Source organism: Gossypium hirsutum, chromosome A01 (genome assembly GCF_007990345.1).
Source record: "Gossypium hirsutum isolate 1008001.06 chromosome A01, Gossypium_hirsutum_v2.1, whole genome shotgun sequence".
Taxonomy (NCBI): domain Eukaryota; kingdom Viridiplantae; phylum Streptophyta; class Magnoliopsida; order Malvales; family Malvaceae; genus Gossypium; species Gossypium hirsutum.
Genome location: NC_053424.1, coordinates 17,856,489 through 17,884,199, shown reverse-complemented (window position 1 = coordinate 17,884,199; position 27,711 = coordinate 17,856,489). Strand labels below are relative to the sequence as shown.

General features: G+C 31.5%; 1 protein-coding gene and 1 long non-coding RNA gene across 4 annotated transcripts; both read left to right on the top strand.

Annotated features, from left to right (window-relative positions):
* Window positions 1–6,370: 6,370 nt before the first annotated feature.
* LOC107918108 (uncharacterized) lies at window positions 6,371–18,737 on the top strand. Of its 3 annotated transcripts, XM_041113056.1 has the most exons (13): window positions 6,374–6,766; window positions 7,292–7,502; window positions 7,737–7,787; window positions 10,394–10,524; window positions 10,609–10,725; window positions 10,833–10,952; window positions 11,809–11,879; window positions 12,388–12,554; window positions 13,385–13,438; window positions 17,557–17,666; window positions 17,999–18,112; window positions 18,202–18,327; window positions 18,416–18,737. In XM_041113056.1, exons 2-13 carry the CDS (start codon window positions 7,326–7,328, stop codon window positions 18,441–18,443), a joined length of 1,266 nt encoding a protein of 421 aa, XP_040968990.1. In that variant the 5' UTR covers window positions 6,374–6,766; window positions 7,292–7,325; the 3' UTR covers window positions 18,444–18,737. The 3 variants fall into 3 exon arrangements, with proteins under 3 accessions (XP_016703109.1, XP_040969013.1, XP_040968990.1); XM_041113079.1 differs by lacking the exon at window positions 7,737–7,787 and having other exon boundaries at window positions 6,372–6,766; XM_016847620.2 differs by lacking the exons at window positions 17,557–17,666; window positions 17,999–18,112; window positions 18,202–18,327; window positions 18,416–18,737 and adding an exon at window positions 14,104–17,550 and having other exon boundaries at window positions 6,371–6,766.
* A 4,094-nt stretch (window positions 18,738–22,831) lies between these two features.
* LOC107917567 (uncharacterized) lies at window positions 22,832–23,841 on the top strand. Its single transcript, XR_001689754.2, has 2 exons — window positions 22,832–23,175; window positions 23,441–23,841. It is a non-coding gene; the product is annotated as an uncharacterized lncRNA (long non-coding RNA).
* The last annotated feature ends 3,870 nt before the right edge of the window (window positions 23,842–27,711 follow it).

The window sequence follows — 27,711 nt, the reverse complement described above, 5'->3', positions numbered from 1 at the left end:
TCAAAACCAAATCAATAATATTTTAAGTCAAGTTTCACGTCCTTGAAGAATATCTAGAATTGATATTACAAATATTTGTGAAATTGACTCTAATACCATTTTATAGCAAAAAAATACAAAATATGCCACAAAATTTTCTTTTTCAAACTCAATTCAAATTTTAAATTTGTTTAAATTATTTTTCAAAACCTAAATTATACAAACAAATTATATTATTATTTATTTCTTATTACGAAAAAGTCATTTTAAGAAACATAAGAAGTAAAAAAAAATTAAAGAACCAATAATTTTTTAATGCTTTCATTTTTTTTATGTTCTTTTAAAGAATAAGTATTGAATATTTCTGTACAGATGATACAAAGAGCAAAATTTGAAGGGCTTGAAAATAATTTCCGCTCATTTTTTTATCAAATTATCAATTTTTGAAAAACTTATCTACTTTAATTTTAATGTTTATAATTTTCTAAATTAAAAAAAGAATTTCAATTTTTATCATTGTATATATAATTAGGATTAAATTGATAAAAATATAAAAATTGAGGACCAAAATTGTTATTATACGAACTAAAAAAGTGTCCCTTAAAAGCGGGTGACTAAAATAATTTCAAAAAACTTAGAGCCCAAATTATAATTTTTTTAGTTAAGTGATAAAAAAAAACTTACTTATAGTTTAATGATTAATATTACAATGTACCCTTATTCTTTTTAGTATTTCGGATCTTCATATCTGACCCATTATTGCGTGGAAGCCAAGTGGACCGTTTCCTATGAAAAAAGACGAAGCACTTTTAAGAGGGAATTGCTCTTTTCCTAGAAAAGAAAATAAAAAGAAGATAAAATACCAAAACCAATATGTATGGGACTAGAATTCAATAATAAATTAAAAATAAAATAAAATTAAAAAAATAAATCATTACATGTTTTCTCAATTTTCTCGAAATTAAATCAATAATATTTTTAAATCAAGTTTTATTTTTTTTGAAAAACATCTAGAATTGATATTATAGAGATTTATGAAATCGACTCTAATGCCATTTTATAGCAAAAGATACAAAATATGCCACAAAATTTTCTTTTTTCAAGTTCAATCCAAATTTTAAATTTATTTAATTATTTTTCAAGATGCAAATTGTACAAACAAATTATATAAACAAATTATATTCTGATTTTTTTCTTATAATGAAAAAGCCATGTTAAGAAACAGAAGAACTAAAAAATTAATAATTAAAGAACCAATAATTTTTCTTAATGCTTTTATTTAATTTTTTTATGTTCTTTTAAAGAATGAGTATTGAATATTTCTATACAAATAATACAAAGGGAAAATTTGAAGGGCTTAAAAGCAATTTCCCCTTTTTTTTATCAAATTATCTATTTTTGAAAAAAGTATCAACTTTAATTTTAATGTTTATAATTTTCTAAATTTTTTAAAAAATAATTTAAAATTTTTATCGTTTTATACATAATCAGGATCAAATTGATAAAAAGTATAAAACTTGAAGACCAAAATTGTTATTATACGAACTAAAAAAGTGTCCCTTAAAAGTAGGTGACAAAAACAATTTCAAAAAGTTTAGAGACTAAATTAAATTTTTTTTAAGTTAAGTAACCAAAACGAAAACTTCCTTTAGTTTAGTGACTAATAGTGCAATTTACCCTTATCATTTGTTTAATTACATAAAGTTGCCAAGTGCCGTTAGAGAATAGCTTGGTAGCCGACTTGTAAAACTCGGCAATCAGCATTTTGGCAAACTCTTTTCTGGTAAATCACTGATTCGATTCTCTGCAACCTATTTTCTTCAACATGAGTGGCTACAACATCTGCTCTGGGAAGATTGAGCTTCTTGTTTCTGGGCATTTTGCAAGCAGTGATTCTCAACAAGAATCATTATGAGATCTGTTGTATTAAGAAAAGTATTGAGGGAATTTTATAGGGAGGGAAAGGTAAGAAAACAGCAAATTATGAGTTGGATTTGTTTGTCCATTTCTGGCCTTTTTTATCCTTCCTGAGGAAATACATTTTTGTTTCCTTCTTAGGATGAATACCCTTTTAATTGCTTGGATTTTTTCTCTTCTTTTTTATTTGTTACCATTTTAGCAATTAAGAGGAGGGGATTATTTCCTTTTTTTATTATTAATTTCTATTTCTTATTTTTTGTAATTTGTTTTAATCAAAAAGTTTATCCGTGTAAAAGTTTTTTTTTTTTAGGTATTTGGGGGTAAAACAGATTGAAGTTTACGTTTCTAGTGTAATCGATTGAGTAGTAGATTTGACCATAAGTGGGATTTAGTTAGGATTGATATAAAATATTAAGTTCGAGTACAGTCTGAAAAAATGAGTTTAAGATTTTGTATAAGTTTGAGTTCGATAAAAAAGTTAAATTCAAGTCCGTTTGACTCATATGTATTAAATTTTTTATATAAAAATAAATTTAAAAAATATAATATATCAATTACACTAAAAATATTAAAATGAATATTTCCTAACAAATTGAAAATACATTAAGAAAAGTCTTTATACTTAAATAATACTAAGATAGTTACAACTTAACAAGTAAATGCCTTTAAAATAATAGCAAAATTATCAAAAATAAAAAGAGAGAGAGTTATATCTAACAATAAAATAGTAACAATATAATAGTAAAATGATAACAAAAATAATAGCAAAACAGTAACAAACAACAGTAGAAAAAATTTTAGTCAAATTTGAGTCTAGACGAGCCCGAGTAAAAAAAAAATACCTGAGACCCAATCCATTTAGAAAATGGACCTTATTTTTTGTTAAAGTCTATTTTTTTAGCCTATAATTTTTCTCAACTCGTCCTATTTTTTGGGTAAGCCTTTGAGTTTGGGCGAATGACCCAACCCATAATAAGGTTTAATTACAAGTTAACTTCACACTAATATGATAAAAATATTACTTAAAAATCAATTTTAACAAAATAATAAATAACAAATATTAATATAATAATATTTTTATTTTTATATGAATATTCAAATAAAACAACGAAAACCAAGATGAATAAAGGTTGGGTTATAAATAATTTAATGATTTACCATAAATTATCTTCCATCATAATCTAAGTTTTTTTAGTGATAATCTAATAATATTATATACATCTGATTTCATGGATTCAATTGATGGTAAATTCTTTTTTGATAAATTTGGATCATTTAAAAGGTTGGTTTATAATTATTAAAATATTTAATTTTTTATTAATTTATTAATATTGTCAGTAAAATTTTTAGGTTACAAATAAAATTAAGAGTTAATAAATATCCTATATAGATATAGTTAAATATTAAGAAAGAGATATACATGTTATACTGTTAAATCTACTTGTATAATAAAAAAATATATTATTAATATACCAAATACCTACCTTTATAAAAAATATTTCACTCAGCTTCGTGATATTTATTTTTATTTAAAAAGAAGAAAAATGGCATCACCCCAAAAAAAATAGCCAAAACCCTTGAAAAATAAAGGGTAAAGTATAAGAATAATCTCCAAATTATTAATTTGATTCTATTTTGATCAACTAATTATTAATTTTATTCGTTTTATTTAATTAATATTTTAAAATTAAATATTTTAGTTACTCTTCTATTAGTTGTTTAATGAAAGTGTAACATGGACTTTATTTTATTGGCCTAATAATAAATTTACCTCTCAAATATTTACATATTCTATTAATTTGATCTTAAATTTAAAAAATTTAATAAATTTAACCTTCAATATTTACAAGCATTTTCAATTCAACCCTAATTATAAATATTATGAAAAAATATTTTAAAAAAATTTAAAATTTAAATATAAAAATGTTTTAAAGATTTTTTACTTCAAATAGTTTTCAATAGTCTCTTACACTTTGTTCATTCCTTCATTCAATTGACTAAGTTGGAAATATCAAATGTCATGGCCTTAATCTACAGTCTCTCTCCAACGCTTGAGTTAGGAATGATAAAAATACTGGAACACTAGAGCCTAAAATTGGTACAATCTCTATAGTAAAAAGTAAAGCCATCAAAGTTGGTGTTGTCAACCAAATCAATTTTCTGGATTTATAAATTTGTTAATTTTGGGCTCATTTCTCAATTTCAATTAGGCATTTGAGACGAACAATGTGTCAACTCGATTAATCAACTCGAAATTGCCAAGAGGAGAACTGAATTGGCCTTTTAAAAATTTGTGGTAGCTAAGAGAATAAATAGAGATAATAAACACAACGATATACAGTGGTTTGGCCCTAATTGTCAACTCTACTACCTTAGCTTTCCACAACTAAGGATTTTCCCAAAATTCATTATCTTGACAACCTTAAAGGACAATGTTTAACCTTACAAACTCCCTTAAGGTTTCTACCCACACCTTAAGACAAAATCCTCTTAAAGAGAATAACAAATAGGCAAACAAAGAACAAAGCCTTACAAGATAAGAATGTTTGCAAATTAAGCACAAATACAAAAAGGAACACTTGAGCTAAAATGAATACAATGAAAGCTCATAAGTGTGTATAAAGGAAACTGTTGAGAATTGAAAGCACAAGGTTGTTTTGATTGATCTTTAAGCTTGATGATTTCTCTTATTGTTGTAGGGCCTTTGAAAGATAATATTTATACCGCCTTATTGATTTCCAATTGTTGTGGTTATCGAAGAAATGAATAGAACCTTTGGAGATGAAATAACCAGTGCATTTAATTCATTTGCAACCACGAGTATTGATACTTGCTAACAAAGTATTGACATTTTTAGCATTTAATGCAAAATTCAGCGACCTTTAGAGCCAGAAAAATTGATACTAGTAAACTTTTATCAATACCACATGAAAAGTATCAACACTGGATCAATACTTGGCAAAAATATTTGAGAAACAAAATGTTAATTTGATACCAATTTTTGGAGAGGGATCGATATTTTAGAATCTATCGATACTGGCCAAAAAGTTTTTGGCCTGGAACGAATACTGACTTTTTTTTTTAACTTGATTGAAAATGTTTAACTCGATTGAAGCCATTTTAATTTGATTAAAAGTTGATTCAAAAAGCTTTCTAAGAGTTCAAAATGGTAAGTTCAAAATTATATCTCTAAGAGATTATTTGAAAATACAATATTACCAATTTTGTTCAACTTTAATTTTTATTCAAAAATATTTTAATTTACTGTATCAAAACATATTATCAAATAAAGCTTGGTATAACACAATGTAGCAAAAAAAAGGAGATTACATTAAAAGAGGCTGAATAAAAAATAACTTTAATTTTTAGGTTTTGGTTTATGAGAAAATGAGCTTACTTGATAAAAAAAAAGTAAATATGAATTATAAAAAGTAAAAAAAAAAGTAAATATAAAGATTTAAATACATTTTATAATTTTTAGAATTGAAGCTGAAGTTGTTGAATTTTTAAGATTTAAAATAAAATAATTGATAAATTATGTAAACGTTAGAGGGCTAAATTTGTTATTAGATCAAGAAAAAAACCCATGTTAGACTTTTGTTACTAAGTTAACGACAAAAGTGACTAAAATATTTAATTTCGAAAAATTAAGTGACTAAAACGAATAAAATAACAACTGGGTGAGAAAAATAGAATGACCAAAATAGTTGGGTGACTATTCTTATACTTTACTAAAACTTTAATGCATATATATATAACTATTTATTATATTATAAATTATCATAAAAGATTTTGTATTGCATAATATTATAATATTTAATCATTAATGCATATATATCAACTATTGATGTATTATATATTATATGATATGATATAACATCACAAATAGTAGGATTAACTTTCAAATGTACAAAGAGTATAATGACTTAGAGTATATTTCAATCAACATAATAATAAACAATAATATATAATGATAATTAATATATTATTTATTACTATTACAATATATGATTTAATATTACATAATGTAATAATATATTTTAAAACTATTAATACATACATATATTTAACTATTTTAATTGGTCCAAAATCAAAACTAAATTTACAACAAGTTAGCTTGAATTGGCTAAATTTAGTTGGTCAAGTTAGATTTATAATCACCAACTATTATAGATAATATACTATTACATAATATCTATATCTATATATATATATATGGAGAGGAATCTATTTATCTCAATGTAAAACTAAAATAATTTTACATCATTTTATATATCTTTGTACTATTAATATTTTCATAATTAAAATATTAAATTTATTGATATAATTATACTTTACAAGATTTTTAAACCGATGTAATATTTTGAATTTAAAAATTCAACAAGAGTTTAAGTTCGAGAAAATCGGAGCCTCAAAAACCGGAAGTTTGAGCCCGATAAAATCTAAACCCAAAGAAAACCTGATCCAAGCTCGCGGATGCCAGCCGGTTTAGGAAGCTGCCATTGAGGTCCTCAATCTCAACTATGAGCTCTCACTTGGTTTTGTTCTATCAATTGAGTTCTTATTACCGTTCGTGCAAATAGACAGAGACAGAGACAGAGACAGCCTGAAAGATGACAAGTGTCAATGTATGGTGCGGTCGAGTGCAATTGGCCAACGCCACCCTCTTTCTATTTCTACAATTTTCAGCCTTAAATAAGCAAAACTTTAGAAAACAATGGCATACCCTCCACCTTTTTCTCTTTTCCTAAATCTCCCCACTTCCCTATTTCCTCATTTTTTTACCTTTCTTTCCTTGTTTCTCCCTCTTCCTTTTCTAATCCCTTCTGGAAGTAGCTTCCTTCGTTTCTCCCCTCTATGAACTATGGTATCATTTTATATTTCCTCGTTATTAAGCTCCTAATGCTATTCTCTATGTTCTTTTATTTATGGGTTTCTTTTATCCTTTGTGTTTCTGCATTTTAACATCAATACGTTTTCATTTTAGATTATTTGTTTCATTGGAATATGTTGATTTCAATGGGTTTCCTGGAATTGAGAATATTTCCATGAATGTTTCTTTCATGCACAGTCTTGGAGTTTAAAATTCATATGAAATGTTTCTGATTTCGGTGGTTGGATTATACTAATTGCACTTTGCTTGCCTTTTCCTGCTTTAAAGGTAGATTGCTCCATACCATTTTCATTTGCTCACATGTTTATGTTCTCCAGTGGTTGGGACTCAGTTTATGAACTATATACGATATTGTAATTCATTAAAGTTGTTCCTTAACAATGAGTGTCAGAGTTTGAAGGCAATGCATTTTTCACAGTTTCTTTTCCTTGCGTACGTCTGATATATATATATATATACTGGAGCTGTAATCAAACCCAATGCTATTCTTATTGATAGATGGCATAAGAAAGAATTGAGCAGTCCTGCGAGGATGAGTGTCAGTTTCAAATATTGGGATGAATGTGCCGATCCTGAGGACATGGAAGCAATGTGGAACCACCCTGAAGTGAGAACAGAGTGGACGGATGCCGGGGAAACTGAAGGACAAGGAGTTCACCTATCAAGGGACCCTGATGGACAGCCTTATTTGACACAGACAGAGATGAGGGTAGCTTACTTGAATGACGTATCATTTAATTTCTGAGGCAATAGTAAGCTTCTAGCAAAAAATTGAGAAGTTCAATCTCAATAAGTAGATTGTCCTTTTTGGATAGACAATAAGAGCTTATTCACAAAGTTCTTTATGACATTTAATATTGACAAGTAGTCTCCCAAAAGTTGCATGGTTTAAAAGTTAAAAATCTTTTTTATTACATAAAGTTTCTGCTTGGTGCTCTTTCAGGCTGTGGCTGAAATCGTGACACACAGACAATTTGATACAAAGCTAGATCCAGTATGTCACCTATAACCTGAACATGTAACCTGTTTCACTGTTTTTCCTTCTGTATCTATATTCAGGAAAAGATAAACTGGTATGGAAGTATAATTTCTTACAAAGACTCTTCTTACTAATTTGCATATAATGAACATGAAGTATTTCTTGCCAGATTTTAATTCTGGTGACAGGGTTATGTTTAATATTAGGTGTCTAAAATAATTGTTTGAATTTATTTGCTCATCCACTCTTGCCTTATATATTGAATTAACCGTTCTTTATTCAAATACAAAGAGGATAAAGGAAAATAAATGGCAAAATTTTGCATAAAATACATGTTCTGAAGATTGATAACATTTGAAGCAATAGACAATGTTATTCCTGGTAGAATCATAGCTAAGGTTCAATTTAATTTGATTTAGTATAGCATAGTGATTAAAATCATTCTATTTTCAACCTGTTCTTATTTTTTTCACTATGTTATGATTGAGCGGTCTTGAAAACCAGAACTTTAAAATTGTAAATGGAAAACACTTGTTATTTTAGATTTTCTTCATGACAAGGCGGTTTTAAGACACCTTATCAACTAATGTCAGGGAATTCCAGCTGACTGGCAATTGGACATACTGATAAGAATCTTTTGGTTGCTCGCACTACTATGAAGTCCTATCTTGCACCAACTCATTTCTCTTGGAAATACCAATGTTTTAAGACATTTTCCTACATGAGTATATGGATATAATCCTCGAAGGATTCACCAAATACATGGAAAACCTTGGAAAAAATTGAAAATATCTGTATCGAACACATCCATCTGTGTCCAACCCTCACACCCTAGTCTAAGTAACACAGATGCAGTCAGCATCCATTATTGGTCAAATGGTAACTTAATCCAGACCTTAAATAGATGAAAAATGGAGACCTCGGACAGTGGGCCAGGAATCTTTGAAAGTGTGTACTAGTCCAAGGGAGCTTAATTCACTTTTCTAGGCCTGGTGGAAAGAGCAAGTTTACCTGATAATTCTACTAGTTTTTTAATTGACAGACAAACTTTTCAGTTACCTTTTCAAATTGTATAAGATAATGGCACTAGTTTTGATCTCTTCTGTTGTTTTTAGGAAACCTTCCACCTCTCTCTCTCCCCAGCCTCTGTCTGTCTGATCAAAGCTAATCTTTTCTCTCTCTAAAGTCTAGGCTTTGGCCATTTGTTTTGAGGCAAGGAGTTGGAGATTTAGCCATTGGGGTTTGATTAAAGGTCAATATCACGTTAATGATGTAGGTTTTTATCCAAAATATCATGAAGCTCTTCTATACATGTACTTCATTCTCAAGTATTGATGCTACAACAGCTACACTAAGCTAAGCTGGGAAAATAAGCTTAAAACATTAAAAATCCAATCATAGGTAGTAATATCAGAAAAAGATTCTGTTAAAAAGCTATCGCTTTTTGAAGTGAAGTTAATGGAAGGAGTATGCGCAAACAAGATTGGCCATGTAAAATCCACCGAGTACTATTTACTTTCTATGATAATCCTGTATTGAGATCAGGAGAAAACCATGCACTCAATGAATATCAAGTAAAGGGAAAGGAACAAGTTTGATTTGAATTATCAATATTTCCCTGTATTACATATTTTTCTAGCACTAGCTGTCATGTACCCATTTCCTTTAATATGTATACAGCCTGGGTACTTTACTTAATTTAAAGTGTCCGTGTAAATTAACTAATTATACATATTTAATTAAGGCTTCTTTAATCAGCTAGCTCTGGATATGCTCTTTTTTCTTTTTGGATAATGTAAAGTTTTAATTTATCCAAAAGAAAGCAATATTTTGCTACAAGAGAATCTGTATTGTACTAGTTACAAACTATCCTGCTCAAAAACTGTAGATAAGATGACAAGGAAATCAATTACTAAGATTTCCAACAAAATGAGGATGGCATAAAACTCGCTTCCGAACCAGTCCAGTGTTTAGTTTAAATAGCTCCATCTGTCTGGCTGTACCTCCATGAAGTTGACAGTTCCTTTCCTGCCATATAATATATGTATATGCATTCCAGAGAAGTCTAAATATAGCTGAGTTAAGTTCTTTCCTTTTTTTATTTGAATAGCCCACTCGAGTGCTTCCTGCCATGATCCAGCATTGCAAGTTACTCCCCAATATCGAAGAAGTCTCTCCTAAATTTGCCTTGAGAAGTGACTCAATACACACATTGTCTCTTGTTTGAAGTTCCACTTTGCTCAAGAGACATTCAGTGGAAATAGGTTATCCCTGTGATTGGACTTGACCTCTCATTGGTAGCCTTTATAGGACTTCCATCCATGCCACAAATGAGTGTTTCAGAATGCAATCACCAAACTAGTCATGCCATTGGACCTTCCTGTGTCTTTGCCTCAGAATTTTCCATACTTCAGAGGCTTTAAATTTTGAACCACACCAGTTCCAGATAATCTCATTCTCTTGTTTTATTTCGTGCAGAAAAAGTGCTCTTAACTCGAGCAGTTTTTTCCAGCACTACCTATGTCCATTCTTAGGAGTTAATTATCCTTCCTCAGTAATCTGTTTAAAAAATGAAGTTACTTTTTAACTTTTAAAGTTTGACATCTTTCACTATCGTGCAGGAGATGATTTGTGCTATTGCAGAACTAGAAAGTAACAGACAGCCTCTTGCCACAGGATATGACAAGAAAACTAATCTGATTACAATAGGAGTCATGCAAGTTGCACCTAAAGTAGCAGAGTGGATTGTCAGGTACAAATATAATTTTTGTTCCTCTTATGGGGGCATTCTAACTAAGCTAACCCTGATAAAGCTGTAGTTTGAAAATTCTGGTAGGGAAGAAGACTATTTATTATTCCCAGTCAAAGAGGATCCAGATATTCTATACAAGCCTTTTGTAAATGTATATTTTGGAGCAGCTTACCTTAGATGGTTATCAAACTTTGATGGCAAGTGAGTTAACAGTAACTGCTTTAGACCCATCTTGAATGTATATCTTATTTTTCACCAAATCATTAAATAATGTCGTATTTTTTCTCTCATTGGTGTTAAATTTGCAGAATTAGAACTGAAGAGTTTGTCGTCAGAGCATATAGTGGTGGTACAAAAAAAGTAAATCATAAATCAACCCTGCCATATTGGAAGCGTTATCTTCAAGTGAAAGAATGTTATGTATCAAGGTTTTTATACTCTTATAAGTTCTCCATTTAATCATGAAAATTTTCCAAGGGATGCATATAGGTTGCTCAGGTATTTGATTTAAAATGTTTAATTATTATATTGTCTGAGGATTTTCTTTCCTTTTGTTAAATGGAGACTTTTATTTTAGTTTTTTTTTCTTTTCTTTAGGCGGTCCTTTTGCTTTTCTCATCATTTTATCTATCTGATTGAAATTAAATTATTCTTTATGAATGTCTTCCAAATGCTTTAATTCTGCATGTAATTAAAATTTTAAGTTACTGTAAGTTTTGTTACTGTAAACAATGTTATGCTAAAATATTATCTTCTATGATGAAGCTCATATGGCATTATTAATATTGTAGAAAGAAAGCGGCAAACGTTTGCACCACCTTCCTGCATTAAATTTGTTCTCTATATATTGTTTGTAAACTTATTATTTATTAGAATTTCCTTGTCATCCAGGGAAGTCCTGGTTTTTGTGTTTCTGAAATTTGTACTTAAAATAAGATGGCTGAGAATCATTTTATAAGCAGAATTTGAACTGTTGGGGTTCAGCTCAGGTCTAAAATATGTTCACTGTGCTAATCTGGTCTTCATGTCCTCCTTTGTGCTTGATCATCGGTCAGTAATGTTAATTTCTAGACATAGTCATTTTTTTGTTGTCTCATGCAACTGAAGTTATCTGTATCCATTTCTCAGTATATCTTGTTTTGCTTCTGAAGAACACATAAATGTTATCCCAGTTGAAGCTATGCTAGCTTTTGAAGCATATTTCCAGCAGTCAAAGTGAAATGCTATGTTAATATAACTAGCTATCGGCAGTACAGATGATTTTATTTTGTCACTGTTGTGCAGGAAACAGTTTGATGGTCCTTCGCCTATCGAAGCACCAACTTTTCCAACTTCACCAGTTTCACCATCTAAGGGTAATTCTTTGCTCGTTTACTTGTGGTTATTTTATGCCACTTTTAGTCATTATATATTAACTGATCTCGTAATAAAATTTTTATTTCATCAGTTTGATTTAGTCTTAATGTCAATGGCTTTGTCAATGCAGTTCATATCTAATCATGCTGACTGTGAAGAAAGCAACGGAAAAAAAATCTAACCTTTTTTTGTTATAAAAAAGAAGAAGCAGGATCTCTATTTTACAAATTAACTGTTGGATTTGTACTCTGTATAGCTTGAAATGAAAGTTCAGTTTAAACAGCTCGATTAGTAAAATAGTAATTATCCTGTCACTTCTAAAATTAGTAAAACTAACACGTATGGATAATCTACTAATCTAATCTTTGACTCTGAAAAATGTAGCACATAAAATTTCATCAATTGATCTTTCCTTTTGAATATTATATTTTACTTATGTCTGTAGTTCATCTCTATATTGCTAGCTTAGGTGATATGCTTGTTTTCCTTTATGGTGTGAATATGCAGGTTTTGACCTATATTGGGACTCTAGAGTTTCCTCTGAAGACATGGAACATATGTGGAATCACCTTGATGTCTTCAAGGAATGGATTAAATCTAAGGAAATAAAGGGAAAAGTGCGGTTTTCCTGTAATAAAGAGAAGAAACCGTATCTTTCTCGAGTAGAACTGAGGGTATGAATCCACAGAAAATTGATATCCTATCAATTTTGGAATAAATATTTTCATTTTCTCCTTTTCCGACATGTTGTCAAGAATACCAATAAATATCATTACATTTCCTGTCTTAGAAGTTTTGTATAAGTTGATTCTTTTTTCTTTGCCAAAGTGCATATGGCGCAAGATCCTAAGGGTCAATAATGTAAGTAAAATCCACAATAAGAATTGGTTATAAGTCTAATACAAATTGATTTCAAGCTTGGTTTGGAGTATGTTTGATTGCTAGAAACAGAAACTTCTGTGCTGAAATATGTTTGGCTGCTAAGTATGAAGGAGGTTCTAAGACTGCATGGTATATGTGAGATAAAGGTAAAACCTATTGGAACCAAGGCTTGTAGGCTTTTGCAGTGCTAGCTGTTTGTAATTTTTTGTCTGGATAAAAAAATATGAGAAATTATGGAAGAAGAGAAAGAAAGAATTGGGGTAGCTTAAGAACTTTAGTTATTTAAGCAAGCTGTTTCACCTAGAAAAGAATGCACTCACACCCTTACTAATAGCCTTACACTTCTGGAATGTTTTGTCTTGCTGATGATATACGAAATTACTTGATGATATAGACTTAATTTGGACTTAAATAAAAGAGAATAAAAGGAAAAGAAAATTGAGTGGAAACCATGTAATTCCATTAAATTAGTTTTATAATAATTCCTCAACGGGTCCATACTATTGTAACAGAATGTTGCTTTGATATAGCCAGGAGTATCCCGTCTTTTTGCAATTAATCTTTCTAATTACTGAGCTAAAATGTTGTTTTTCAAATTCTTGACATGGAACTCCTATTGCAGGCCATTGCAGAAATTGTTGTTTCCAAGTACTTCAGTACAAGGGGAATAAATCCTGTAAGTACAAAATTAGAAGAAGAATATTTAAAAGTAGAAACTGAAATATTACCAGGCAGTTATACAAATAATATTATTATGTTCCTTTACAAATAAATTTTGGACACTTTTATGCACAAGCCAGGGTCCACGCACACTTTTGGACTAGAATTTGTGATTAGTCTGTTCAGACATTTTCTTGTGTCCCCAAAAATATTTTTACATAAAGTGAATAGTGGTATATTATAGGCAATTGGGAATATTTTAAATAACAAATGCTTTGTGTCTACAAATTACATTTTGTAATACGATTTAGCTAATATATAGTAATATCTTCTGAAGCATTGGAAATGATGAATAAACTTGTCAACTATTGCATATAATACAATGTTATAACTAACTTTAAAAGAGTGCCCTAAGCATGCTTGTTAGCAAAACCCTTTATAATAAAATGGTTTGCTTAGCAAAATGAACTCTGAATCGCTGATAGTTTACGGAGCCGTTGGCACTTATACGCTAAAAACTTAATCCAAATATATGACCTACATGATTAGTAATTCTAAACCATATATCTTAAGTACATCATGTATTTCCTCTCCTTTTCTTCCAAGTCATATGCATATGTTGCTATCTTCTTATCATTCAACATTCCTTTTCACCCACCATTTGTGGTGCATTTATTGAAGTGGATTATGAAGATGATCAGATTTGAAGGAATAAAGAGGATAGCTTCTCCTAGGCCACATTGTATTAGAAACCAAATTGGTACTCGTATCCTCCTTTTAAAGGAGCATCATATGTGTTATTGGATAAAAGTTATCCTATCTGACATTCAGAAAAAAAAAAAAAGAAGAAGAAAAGAAATAAGAATTATCCTATCCAGGCCCCTGCAATGCACCAAATGCATCATTCATGGAGCATCTGAGGTTCTTTATTTCCTTTTCTTTGCTGGCCACTTGTGTACTAAACTTGAGTTTATTCTAAATGCAATATAGATACTTTTTAAGTATTCCCACATCCAGTGGGGCTGTTGGTTTAAAGTTTGAAGTTTTCTCTTATTACAGAGCAACCAATTTCTTAAATTTCCCTCCATTTCTTTATATATATATTATATTGCTGATCTTTCATGGTGATTCCTTGATCGCATCATGATTTTCTTTGTGATTCTTGATGTTCCTGATTAAACCTACTAGGAACATGAGGGTGTCTAGTATTATTCTTCCCAATACACTAGTTGAAAACAGTACAAAATCTGAAGCTGGTTAATTGTCTTCTATTTTTCTTGATGGGCAGGCTGTAGTTTTACATGTTAGCAAAATTATATCTTAGATTTATGATTGGTTCGAAGATTTGAACTAACAATTCAAAAGGTAAGGCCACTGATTTCGCTTGGGGTGTACTCTCTTAGCAAAAGCATGAGCTAAAAAGTGATTGAATGAAACTCAGTGAAATAATGCTAATATACATATGTATGTGCGTGTAATATGCCACAAGAAAATTCCTGACCAAGTTTTATGCCAGGAGTCAAGTGACACTAAGTTGGTAAGTTGATTGACAAACCATATTGTTTTTAGTAAGGTGAAAAGAAGAGTAGGAAAATAGGATGGTGAAAAGATGATATTTTTCTTGGATAGCTTGTGTAAAACACTGGTAGCTTAGGTATTTATAGACGACCAAATACTATGAACTAGAAAGTGAAATCCTCTAAATCAGTTCTAAGATCAAGGTAAAATGATTCCTAAAATTAAGATTCTAAAATCACTGTAACTGATACATAAAATCAGTCTAAATAAGACATGTTTCCATAATAGTTGACTAATTATATTTTCCACATACATCAATAACAAATACTATAAAGGTATAATTGTCTTTTAAATTCTTTTAGTATAGTAAATATAAGCATTATTTTAGTTGTGTTTTCATTACTAATTTAAAATTTTATAAACTATAAAGGAGTCTAAATGAAAAATTTTTCATTTTAAGGGGGCCCGAGGCCCCTGCCAGCCCCCCTGGATTCGCCACTGTTTTTAGCCACATGGTAGGTGTGACATAATCTAGTGTGCATCTCTCTCTCTCTATATGTGTGTGTGTAAGGACAAATTCAGAAGATTGGCTAGTATTCTATCTTTTAAGTATGAATAGACTAAAACAAGGAATGATTAACATGTTGGGACAAGTATAATATAGGTCTTCAGATGCACTATTATGAAAATATGAATGAATAAAAGTAAGAGAAACGAGATCAAGTACAACTAAAGTTTACATGGATTGATTCAATGAAAAGGACCTGGATCTGTCTACTTTTTGTACAATATATGTGGAAAAGTAGATTATTTTTATTGACTGACTTGTCTTAGAACAATGGTAAATTACGGTATTTTATACACGACTACAGCCAGTATAAATCAGGAAACTACCAAGAAACTTTCTTTTCCTAAATTTAATCATAAAATGAAGCTTCAATCGGTCTTAAAATCAATCCTAAAATCTCTGTAGTAACATTTTCCTCAAAGTAATGTTTTGACTAATCTCCCAAATACACCTTATATTTTCCACACTCCCCTCAAGTTGATGAATAGGTATTCTCCATTACCAGCTTATGTGATATTGTTGATTGGGTCTTTTAGTCAACACATCCAAAAGTCGACACTTGGTTGAAATGTAGGGTGTGCAAATCAAGCCTCTGTCTGGTTTCTCCTTTATGAATTGTTTATATACTTTAATGTGCTTCATCCTATATTGAAAACATAGGGCATGCAGATCAAGCAACAACTTTCTGATGTACTTTTTAGGTCTATGCATAAACTGGCTTACCACACTCATAGCATATGTGATATCTGCCATTCTGTGTGAAAGATGAATGAGTTTTCCCACCAATGTTTTGGTACATCTCTCTGCCTAGAGCAGCATCATCGTTACCTTCCCAAGGCTTACCATGGGAATCTATTAGGGTATATGTAGGTTTGCATGCTGGTTCTAGTTTCCTTCAAAAGATCAATTATGTATTTTTGTTGTGAGATAAAAGAGCTTGAGTGTGCTACCTCAATTCCCAGGAAGTGTGTCTTATATTGGAAGAGGAAAGACATGACGGTTTGACTTTCTTAATTACTTATTGTGTCAAGATGGTACATGGTAGAGTCTATCCTTTCCTTTGCAGGTCCATGCTTCTCTGTGTTCTAATCCTTCTCTGTGTTCTAATCCTGAGTGAGCTTGTTATTGATACTAGATTAGTAGATAGCTTAGGAACATAGGTGACATTTTCTAGAACCAGCAGTGGATTAGTTTGGATGTCTCCGCTGCCTGTCACTGTGGTGACTAAACTAACTGCAGCTGAAAATTTTCTCTTTGTTGGACATTTAGAATGAGTACTAAATTGAGTCCGATATGAATTTCAGACATTGAGCTCACAAGGAAGAGTATACTTGAGAACGCTAAAGAATATGTACCATTGGCTTTGAGCTTATCTAACACCCCTAATAGGCCTCTAAGTATCTCAATACTAATATTTTATTTTTTTCAGAGTTATATTTGAGTTTGAGTTGTAGTAATGTTTCTCTTAAAATAAATGGCACTGAAGGCTAGAATTGTAATCTGCAAGATATAAGCCTAATGATTTGAAAAACAAAGGATGAAAATGTACAAACCACTCAAAAAAAAAAATGAAGACTGAAAAATAGGAAAATAAGTGATGAAAAGAATCAGCAATGAAGGCTTGGTATGATATCATGTGAGAAAACAAATTGTTTTTATTGAATGACTTGGGTTAAAACAATGGTACAGGTCTAGGTATTTATATCCTTACTACAGCCAGTATAAATTAGGAAACTATCAAGAAACTTACTCTTCCTAAAATTAGTACTAAATGAAACTTAAAAATCAGTCCTAAAATCACTACAAGTAATACGTTTTGATTAATCTCTACAATTAGAACTTATATTTTCCACTGTATGGCTAGAGTCCAGATCAGTTATAATGGTGGAGCTGGTTTCCTGCAGTTGCTGATAACTAATTTGAGATTGATGTTCATTGAATCAAGTTTTCTTAAATACATATGAAGCAACTGAGCTTTTATGTTGCAAAATATCTATCTTCAATTTTTTTTTGTCTAACTTTAATCCCAACACTTATATTTTGTACAGACAGTACTTTGTGCTCTGGCCGATGTTGTTAGCATGCGCTTTATAGATGGGAATGAAGCATCAACTGGTCTAATGGGAATTGACTACTCTAAAGCTTTCTGGCTTTACAAGTAGTGAAAATATGAGAAAACAGAATATCTTTGCTATAAACAAATGTAAGCAAAAGAACTTAAATTCTAGTATTCCTCCATTCTACCTCCTTGGGTTCATATGACAGTTATTTCATGCAACCTGCAGGCATTATGAGGTTTATACCAGACCATGACAATACATTTACTATCTAAAAATGTGATTTTGACACAATTATTAGCTTCTTAACATGAAATTAGCTTGTTTCCTTTTTTTTCCTGATCATTCACACAGTATAAATGTTCTACACTTGTCCCTTTTAGTCCTATAACAATGACCAAATATTTCTAAAACTCCTAATTTTTCTGTGAAGAGAGATGGGCTATAGGGCTTATCGTGTTGATTACATGGAAGATCTCACAAATCCATTTGTGTCCATGTATTTTGGAGCGGCGTATTTAGCTTGGTTATCAGAGTATGAAGGGAGGTAGGTTATTAAAAACTCAAACATCATTTACTGTCACTTTGGTTCCACAGCATCACAAACTTGTGGCTTCTTTGATTTTGGCAAAGCAGGGAAAGGAGCCTGCAATTCATCTTTCATGGTTATATTTCTGGACCAAAAAATGTACATCTCGAAGAAACGTGTCCGGAGTGGCTAAAGTTTGAGCAAATTTTGGCCCGTTATGAACGCACAAAAAGGTACGTGCCATATCTTGCACGCATTAACAAAATGCAGTTGTATATGTTCCCTGGAGTGACTAATCATTCATTGATCTTGCTTCTTCAGCCGTGAAGGGAGCTGCAACATCATTTAACCTGATAGATATCAGTGGATCACCATCTTTTAGATGGTTCTCCCATGAAGTTGTGCTGAATGCATACAATGGAAACCATTTTTTAATGCTAATTTCACTGTAAGATTTGAAGAAAAAGGGGCGTCTTTTTCTGTCTTTTTTTAGGTTCTTTTTAAGATATCTGTGTAAATTGAACAAGTGTACGGCTGTCTCTGTCATGTACTAATAGAACAAATAACTAGAAAGCGTCTGGTGGCTTTTCACAATACCGGATGCAATCAAATAAATAATAATAATTTGAAAAGGTTTAGATTATGCTATTAATCCCTGCATTTTGTGAAAATTGTAGATTTAGTTAATTTTTATCGGGTCAGTCTCCTCTATAAATTTTTATAGGGTCAATCTTCTCTATAACAATCAATCTTTATAATAGTCAAACTTCTTTCTAAACTGGTTTTTAATGTTTTATTTTTGGATAAATTACACTACAGGTCACTTTAAAAAAATGTCATTTCTATTTCACTATAAATTTTTTTGTTAATTTAGTCACTTTAATTAAGAAGGAAAAAGAGAAAACTTAAAAACTTTAGTCTTATGTTGCAAATAAACTAAAAAAAGTGTTTTGGATTAATTACAGAGATTAATTTAAGTAATTATCTTAATTAGAATAACTAAATTGACACAAAAATTAGAGTGACCAAAATAGGAATGACACTATAAGTTATCCTATATTTTTTACTCTTTCTAACAATTTTTCAACTATAAAATTTTAAATTTTAATAAAATGTTTAATTTTTTTATAAAAAATATTAATAATATTTTATTAAATAAAAATAATCTTTAATAAATAACATTATTTCAACAAAATGTTTAAGTTTTATATAAAAAATTAATCGTATTTTATTAAATGAAAATAATCTTTAATAAATAGAATTATATTTGTAAATTTTATTAATGATAACCCTCACTAATTAATAAATAAAATTACATTTCTAAATTTTATTAATCATCAATGCACCACAATTCGATGCATTGTTAATGAGCAAAATAAGAAAAAAAATGAAATTCTTTCTAATAAATATTTATTGTTATAAAAGAAATAGACAGGGAATAAATAACAAAGAGAATAGAAGAGCAAAGAGAGCATATTTTATTGATCAATCGGCATATTTATTAAACTTTGTTTAAAGTCTCTATTTATAGGCATAAGAAATATAAATGAAGTAGAGATCTACTTCTAATGACTATTAAAATTTAAAGTATATCAAAACTTATCTTGATCTTAATGGACATCCACTTAATAAGATATTCATAATACTCCCCCTTGGATGTCCATTGGTAGATAATGTGTGTCGTTAAAACCTTACTAAGATAAAAACCTTGTGGGAAAAAAAAATCCTAGCGAAGGAAAAAGAGTACACATATCTATAATACGCATAATATGATGCCTCATTAAAAACCTTACCAGGAAAACTCAATGGGTCAAAACCTCGATTAAGGGAAAAAGAGTACAACGCGTATTTACTCCTCCTAATGAAAACATCACATACTTTCTCATATTCTACGTATTCAATCTTGAATACTAGTCGTTCAAATGATTATTTGAATGTATTTGCTAAGCATTTATATTACCAATATTTTGAAAGTCATGAGTGGGGGGAAATTTTGGGGGAAATATATTTTGATTTCTTCAGGAATTTCAACAATAATCATAGCAAACTTTAATTATTATTCCTCTATAAAAATAAAAATAGGTATTTTGGATATTTTATAATCATTTTTCAATTACTATTGATTAAGTCAAATTTACCATAGATGTTCAATTATTTCAATTTATATAAATGAACAATTTCTCGATAATTTCAATACGCTTCTGGCATTCTAAATCCTTTAAGGATTTTAATATAAACTTTACTATATAGTAATTCATAAAAGGTTATAACAACAACCATTAGATGCAAGTTAACTCTTTTATGAACAATTAGTTTAATAATATATCTGAAGGTTATTGTATCCACTACAAAAGAATATTATATCTTTTCATAATTAATGCTAGGACTTAGCAAAACCTTCATATTTAGCAAAACCTTCATATTTTATTATGTTTTGTAAAATTACTTCATTTGCACCCTTACCATTAGATATTTGGACTACTGGTCCAAAAACTCCATAAATTTAATTGTACTTGAGTTCTGTCTTTTCTATTTTGATCAATTTATTTCATATCTATATTTCTCAATAGATTTACTTAAGATCCTCCTTTTATTTAATTATTTCAACAATAATATTGCATACAAAACCATTGTCGACCACTTTTATTATTGGTTCGACATTTTTTCAAATTGACATAACTTATCGAGATATTTTATTTTCACTATTTTAATCTTCAGTTTCAGGTACCTAAATCTCTTATGGAGTTTTACTTATTAGTTATATCTTGGGTCTCTTCTGGAGCACCCGCCATCACTATATGATCGCTGTAACACCTCAAATCCAGCCTAGACGTTATGGCCGAATCCGGAGGTGTTGCAAAGAATGGGATTTGTTAACGAAATTTATATGATAAAATCATTTCAGTTTTTCAACTCTTATTTGCTTTTATCCATTGTCAAAATATTTATTTAGTTAATTAATTGTCCTTAAAACGTGTTTCTTAGCGTAAGCTTACGAAAAACTGTTGCCGAAACCATTTTTAATTTTTTCTAAAAAACGAGGATTGATTTTAAAACGAAAAAATAGAGTCACCACTGATCTTTGTTCGAGGTGTGATCGGATCACCTTGAGATCGATTAATAAAATATTTTGACTTATTAAAATAATGATTTTGGGTCTACGAAATTTGAGAAAAAGGGTTCGGGAGCCAGTTACGCACGAAGAAGGGTTAGCACCCTCGTAACGCCCAAAATTGGTACCTAATTGATTAATTAATGTCTTAATGTCGAAAATTTGAAATGGTTTTGAAATACGATTTCTTTTAAAACATTTGAATAACTCGAATTGGACGTTAAGAATTCCCTTGTTACGAAGGAATAAAATATCACATCCAGCACGTTAGGACATGACCTTTTAAGCCCTCGAAACCACGACCGAGTCTTAATTTCCAAAAGCTTATGTGTTGAAAAATTACAAAAGGATACTCAATTATTTGGTCCAACGGAAAACCGAAACCCAACACGTTAGGGGACAATTTCTCAGATTTCCAAACATAGAATATTGCCTTGTTTCGAAGTTTAGAAAACACAGACGAAATTTTAAAGGGACATTTGATTATTTGGACAAATGAAAAATCGAAACCCAGCACGTTAGGGCACAATTTCCCGATTTTCCAAACATCAAACATTGCCATTATTTTGTAAAACCGGCTCAAAATATATTTGTTTGGTTTACTTAAGGGCAAAAAAGCAACCGATATTGGGCGAAGATTTGGAATTTAAAATTTGATATAATAATAATCATACCAGCATAGTATGGAGCATGAGACAAAAATATAGAAGTTCAACATTATACAAATGCATGACAATGAAAAAAGTACAAATATACGAATCAAAATACTCAATAGTAACAATTTCGCAACCACCTTATTTTAAAACTAACATTTAGTTTAAAATTAATGAATAAAAATGATTAAAGAATATAACATATATGAGGCAAAATAAAATAAAATAAAATAAATACCAAATTTCCTAAATAATAATGAACAAAGTTAAATCAAACCATGAATAAGAAAATGGGTTGGAAATTGATAATATAAGAACAATTTAAGAATAAATTATTTGTAAAAAGAGACTTGTATGTAAAAGTTTAAAATAGGCCATAAAAATAAGAACAGAAATTAATAATATGTAAAATAATAATATATAAATTAATTTTATAATGAGTATTATGTGAGAAGAAAGTCAAAGTAAATAATATACAAAGCAATATATAGATCCATCAAAAATAAATAATATATAAATAAATATAAATACTTTAGTATAAATAATATATACAAAAAAAAGAAAATATAATATTTGAAATAACTAATATTCAAAAAGGAAAATTTTAAGATAAATAAATTATACTAAAATAAAATGAAAATTTATCAAAGGGAAAAGACGAAAACAGTGTGAAATCAAATAAATAATTTAAAATAATATGTTAAAAAAAACAATGAATAACTCGTAAAGAGTTTAAAAAAAAACTAAAAAAAAAACTCAATTGAAAGGAAAGCAAAATGAGATGAATAATTTATGAACAAACCAAATTATTAAAACAAAATTAAGGACCGAAATAAGATGCGCACAAAAGAACAAGGATTAAAAATGCAAATGTTCTGAATCACAAAAAGCACTGTCAAGGCGCAGAGAAAATTGAAACAGCACACAAACCTCTAGGAAAAAATGAAAGAAATATAATAGGAACAGATTAAAGATGGCGCAAAAATAGGAATGACTGGCCGCGCAAATTACCCATTTAAGGGGAACATTCGCAGATCTAGCTTGTCAATGCGGAGGCTATCACTTTCGCTCCCCCAAATGCTGTTAAAATTAAACACAACCTTTATTTCATTTAAAAAAAAAAACATTAAAGAAGCCTTTAGAAAACCCAAAGCTTTTTTTAAACCCCTTTTTCCTTAAAAACATTTTACCTTTTTGCTTTTTTTAAAAAAAGAAACCCCAAAATTTTTGAGATGCTCTCTCAACCTTCAGCCGAATGGTTCACAACCAGGCCCCCCACCACCGCCTCATACGCTACCTTAGACGGCCACTGAAAGGTACATCCAACCTCTCCCCTTTATCATACCTTAGTATATATACCAGATTTGAATGAAAAAAAAAAGAAAAAAAATGATGAATAACCACATTCGAAGTGAATTTTTTGTCTGATATCTATTGATTTTTGTGTAAATCTTGTATTTTCTCGTATTCTATTTCTATGAAAAAAGGTAAAAAAAAACCCGTCCCAAAACAAAGAATATTCGAGGCCTTTTGTAGCCATTTTTACAACGGTTACTTGCTATTTCTTTGCTCATGTCGCAGGTCACGAAGACGTGGAGGAGGAACGGGCGTGGGGCGTGGGGCGTGCTACACGCGAGCTGGGGCGAACGTGCAAGGTGGAGTACGTGGTGATTGCCGGTGGCTGCGTTCGTGCGGCGCATGGAGTAGCCTAGGGTTCTTTTCTTATTGGGCTATTGTAGAGTTTTGGGCTTTAAAAATTGGGTCAAAGTTTTTTGGGTTGTTTTATATAATTGGGTTGGTCCTTATATTTTTGGATTTATTATTTGTTTTCGCTTTTGCTTTGTATGTGTATGGGCCGTAATTGGGTATTTGGGCCAAAATTAGGTAGCCCGGGAAAATTCGGGTCTCACAGCTGCCCCCTCTTTGCGTGTTGTCATGTAATGAGAATGAAGCAAAGACCACAAAAAGGCCAATTTTGCCCAGCCTTGCCACATCTCAACCTCTTTATGCTCATATTCTTCAAGTAACCCCATTCCAACCCACTGCATCTTCAGGGGTATAGGAATTGTGCTTTCAATCTACTCTACATCCTCAATTTGCTCCATTGCGACTTCAGGGGGATAAAACTTGTAATTTTGAGCCTATTCCACTGCAACTTCAGGGAGATAAGGCTAATGGCTTAAATCTGCTCCATTATCGATACATAGAGATAAGATTCGCCGTCTTTGATCTGCTCCACTACTGCATAGGGAGATAAGATCTGCAATTTTCAGTCTGCCTCCTTGTTACCTCAGGAAGATAAGACTTGTATCTTCAACCTGCTCTCTTGCTACCTTAGAGAGATAAGACTGGTGGCTAAAATCTGCTCCATTGCTGATACATGGAGATAAGATTCGCCATCTTCGATCTGCTCCACTACTGCTTAGGGAGATAAGATCTGTAATTTTCAGTTTGCTTCCTTGCTACCTCAAGAAGATAAGACTTGTATCTTTAACTTGCTCTCTTGCTACCTTAGAGAGATAAGGCTGGTGGCTAAAATCTACTCCATTGCCGACACATGGAGATAAGATTTTCCATCTTTGACCTGCTCCACTACTCTTAGGGAGATAAGATCTGCAATTTTTAGTCTTCTTCCTTGCTACCTCAGGAAGATAAGACTTGTATCTTCAACCTGCTCTCTTGCTACCTCATAGAGATAAGGCTGGTAGCTAAAATCTACTCCATTATCAATACATGGAGATAAGATTCGCCATCTTCGATCTGCTTCATTACTGCTTAGGGAGATAAGATCTGCAATTTCACTGATGCCGCTATATTGTCCTCTGAGGAACATGCCCTGTAGACTCGGTTTCATATGCCTATGTTTATGCCAAATGATTAGGATACTATAATCAAAATCAATCAGATGCTCCTAACCAAATGTGCTATGAATGATATGAATGTAGACATTAAAAAAAAAGATTCCTTTTTAATTTCTTAAAGCGTCAGTACTCGTTACTCATCAGAGTTTTACCACTATTGTATTATGCTACTTGCTCGGTTAAAATTTTCCAACAGAAAACCCGTAGAAACAACCCATTTTGCTCAACTGGCTTGCCCTATTGTAACTTTAAGGTCCATTTCACTGTACTTTTGGGACCTAAGGTTTATACCATCTTCAAAACCCCCTCTTGCAACTCAGGAGTATAGGACCTGAATCTTTCATCAATTTGGTCTATTACACCATTCCCCGGGCGTCATGACCAGATGTATCCATCTGATATTTGCATGGATGAGGAATATCCTTTCTCTTTCTGAGAAGGATCCCTTCTTATGCTTTGCTCATTTCTGTTATTGAGGCAATATCCTTCCTGTTCAACCAATATCTTTGACTGAAAATCCGAAGAGATAATCTCAATCTAGACTCAAATAGTTCTAACCCTTAAGTTGGGTAAGCTTTAAACAAAAGTCCAGTTTTAGGTTCTTGCACTGTTTAGAGCTTTCTGGAGTAGGTGTTATTAGTTCATTAATCTTTATTTCAATACGAGTGCTTGAAAAAGATTATAAAGATAGACAAAACTAAAATTTATTTGGAACAAAATTAAAAAAAAAAAGATTAATCAAAGAAAGTAAATATTGCCGGAGTACAAAAATAGGTAAAAGGGAACAAAAATTAGTGCCCCAGATATCACAGCTTGAGCTCATCTGTACGAACTCTATGAGAACCATTTTGGGCTCTTCACGTGCCTAGGAGACCTAGAGTACTTTGTCGATACCCCAAGACGTAGCGTGCTTCCTCTTCGTTAATTCCAGCACAGCAAGACTACCACATGCCTCCTCTTTGATCAAAATTTGAATTGCCCTTTTCGGGTTTTCAATTTAAAACCCCTTTGGTCTCAAGGCCCCCTTTGCGGGTTTTCACCTCATCCTCTCCTCTTTTTTTTTTCTTTTTTTTTGGCGCCCTTTGCGGGTTTTCACCTTAGCCTCCTTTTAAGCGAAGTACTACTTGACTGAATCTGAATTTACTGGGTTAGGCAGGCTTTTACTGTCCATCTTAGTTAATATCAGTGTCCCTCCAGAAAAAGCTTTTTTTACCATATAAGGTCCTTCCTAGTTTGGCATCCATTTCCCTCTGAAATATTTTTGTATAGGGAGGATCGTTTTCAAAACCAAGTCCCCCTCATGGAATACTCTGGGGCAAACTTTTTTGTTGTAAGCCCGCATCATTCGCTTCTAGTACATTTGACCATGACGGATAGCCTTCAGCCTCTTTTCTTCAATCAAGTTCAGCTGATCATATCGGGACTGGATCCATTCTGCTTTGTCAGGCTTTGATTCTGATAAAACCCAGAGAGAAGGAATTTCGACTTCAATGGGCAAAACTACCTCCATCCCACAAACCAATGAGTAAGGTGTTACCCCGGTAGAAGTTCTGGCAGATGTTTGATAAGTATACAGAGCAAATGGTAACTTTTCATGCCAATCCTTGTAGGTCTCAGTCATTTTCCTCACAATCTTCTTGATATTTTTATTAGCTGCCTCAACTGCACCATTCATTTTTGGGCGATATGGTGACGAGTTGTGGTGCTTAATTTTAAACTGTCTGCAGACCTCTACTATCACACTGTTATTCAAATTCAACGTGTTGTCAGATATGATCCTTTCTGGCATGCCATCTCGACATATGATCTCCTTCTTCAAGAACTTGCTGATCGCTGACTTTGTGACGTTGGCGTATGAAGTAGCCTCTACCCATTTGGTGAAGTAATCGATGACCACAAAGATGAATTGATGTCCGTTAGAAGCCTTTGGCAAAATTGGCCTAATGACGTCCAAGCCCAACATTGAAAAAGGCCACGGGGAAGTCATAACATGAAGAGGCGAATGAGGCACATGGATCTTGTCTCCATAAATTTGACACTTACGATTGGCGTAACTGATGCAATCTCCTTCTATCGTGGATCCATAATACTCGAATCTCATGATTTGCCTGGCCATTGTAATCCCGTTGGCATACATACCACAAATACCTTCATGGACTTCTTTTAGGATTTTCCTAGCTTCAACAGCGTCAACACATCTTAGCAGCACCTAATCTTTCCTCCTTTTATACAAGATCTCTCCGTCTAAGACATAGTCACTGGCCAGCCTCCTTAACGTTCCCCTATCATTTTCAGTTGCCTGATCAGGATATTCACGGCTCTTCACATATCGTAGAATATCATGATACCAAGGATAATCATCACTCACCTCTTCTACATCAATATTGCAGCAATGAGCTGAAGTCTCACAAATACTCATTTGGATCAGCTTCATATCCTCTCGTCCATTTAATTTGATCATAGAAGCTAACGTCGCCAAGGTATCAGCCATCTAGTTTTTGTCTCGCGGGAGATAATAGAAAGTGATATCATCAAACCCTTCAATTAACTCCAGGTCCAGCTTCCGGTAACTAATTAACTTAGGGTCCCTTGTTTCCCATTCACCTTTGAACTGATAGATCACTAGTGCAGAATCCCCATACACCTCTAACACCCTGATTTTACGTTCGATGGCTATACGGATTCCCATGATACATGCTTCGTACTTTGCCATATTGTTTGTACAATTAATATCCAATTTCCAAGTGAATGGATAATGATCTCCATTTGGGGATATCAGGACTGCCCCAATTCCATTACCAACAGTGTTTGACGCCCCGTCAAAATTCAGCTCCCAAGAATGATCTTCTGAAGTGTCTTCTTTGGTAGTTGCCACATACATTAGATCTTCATTAGGGAAATCAAAGCTTAAAGACTCGAAATCATCTAAAGCTTTGCTGGCAAGAAAATCTGCTATTGCACTCCTTTTTACAGCCTTCTGGTTCACATACA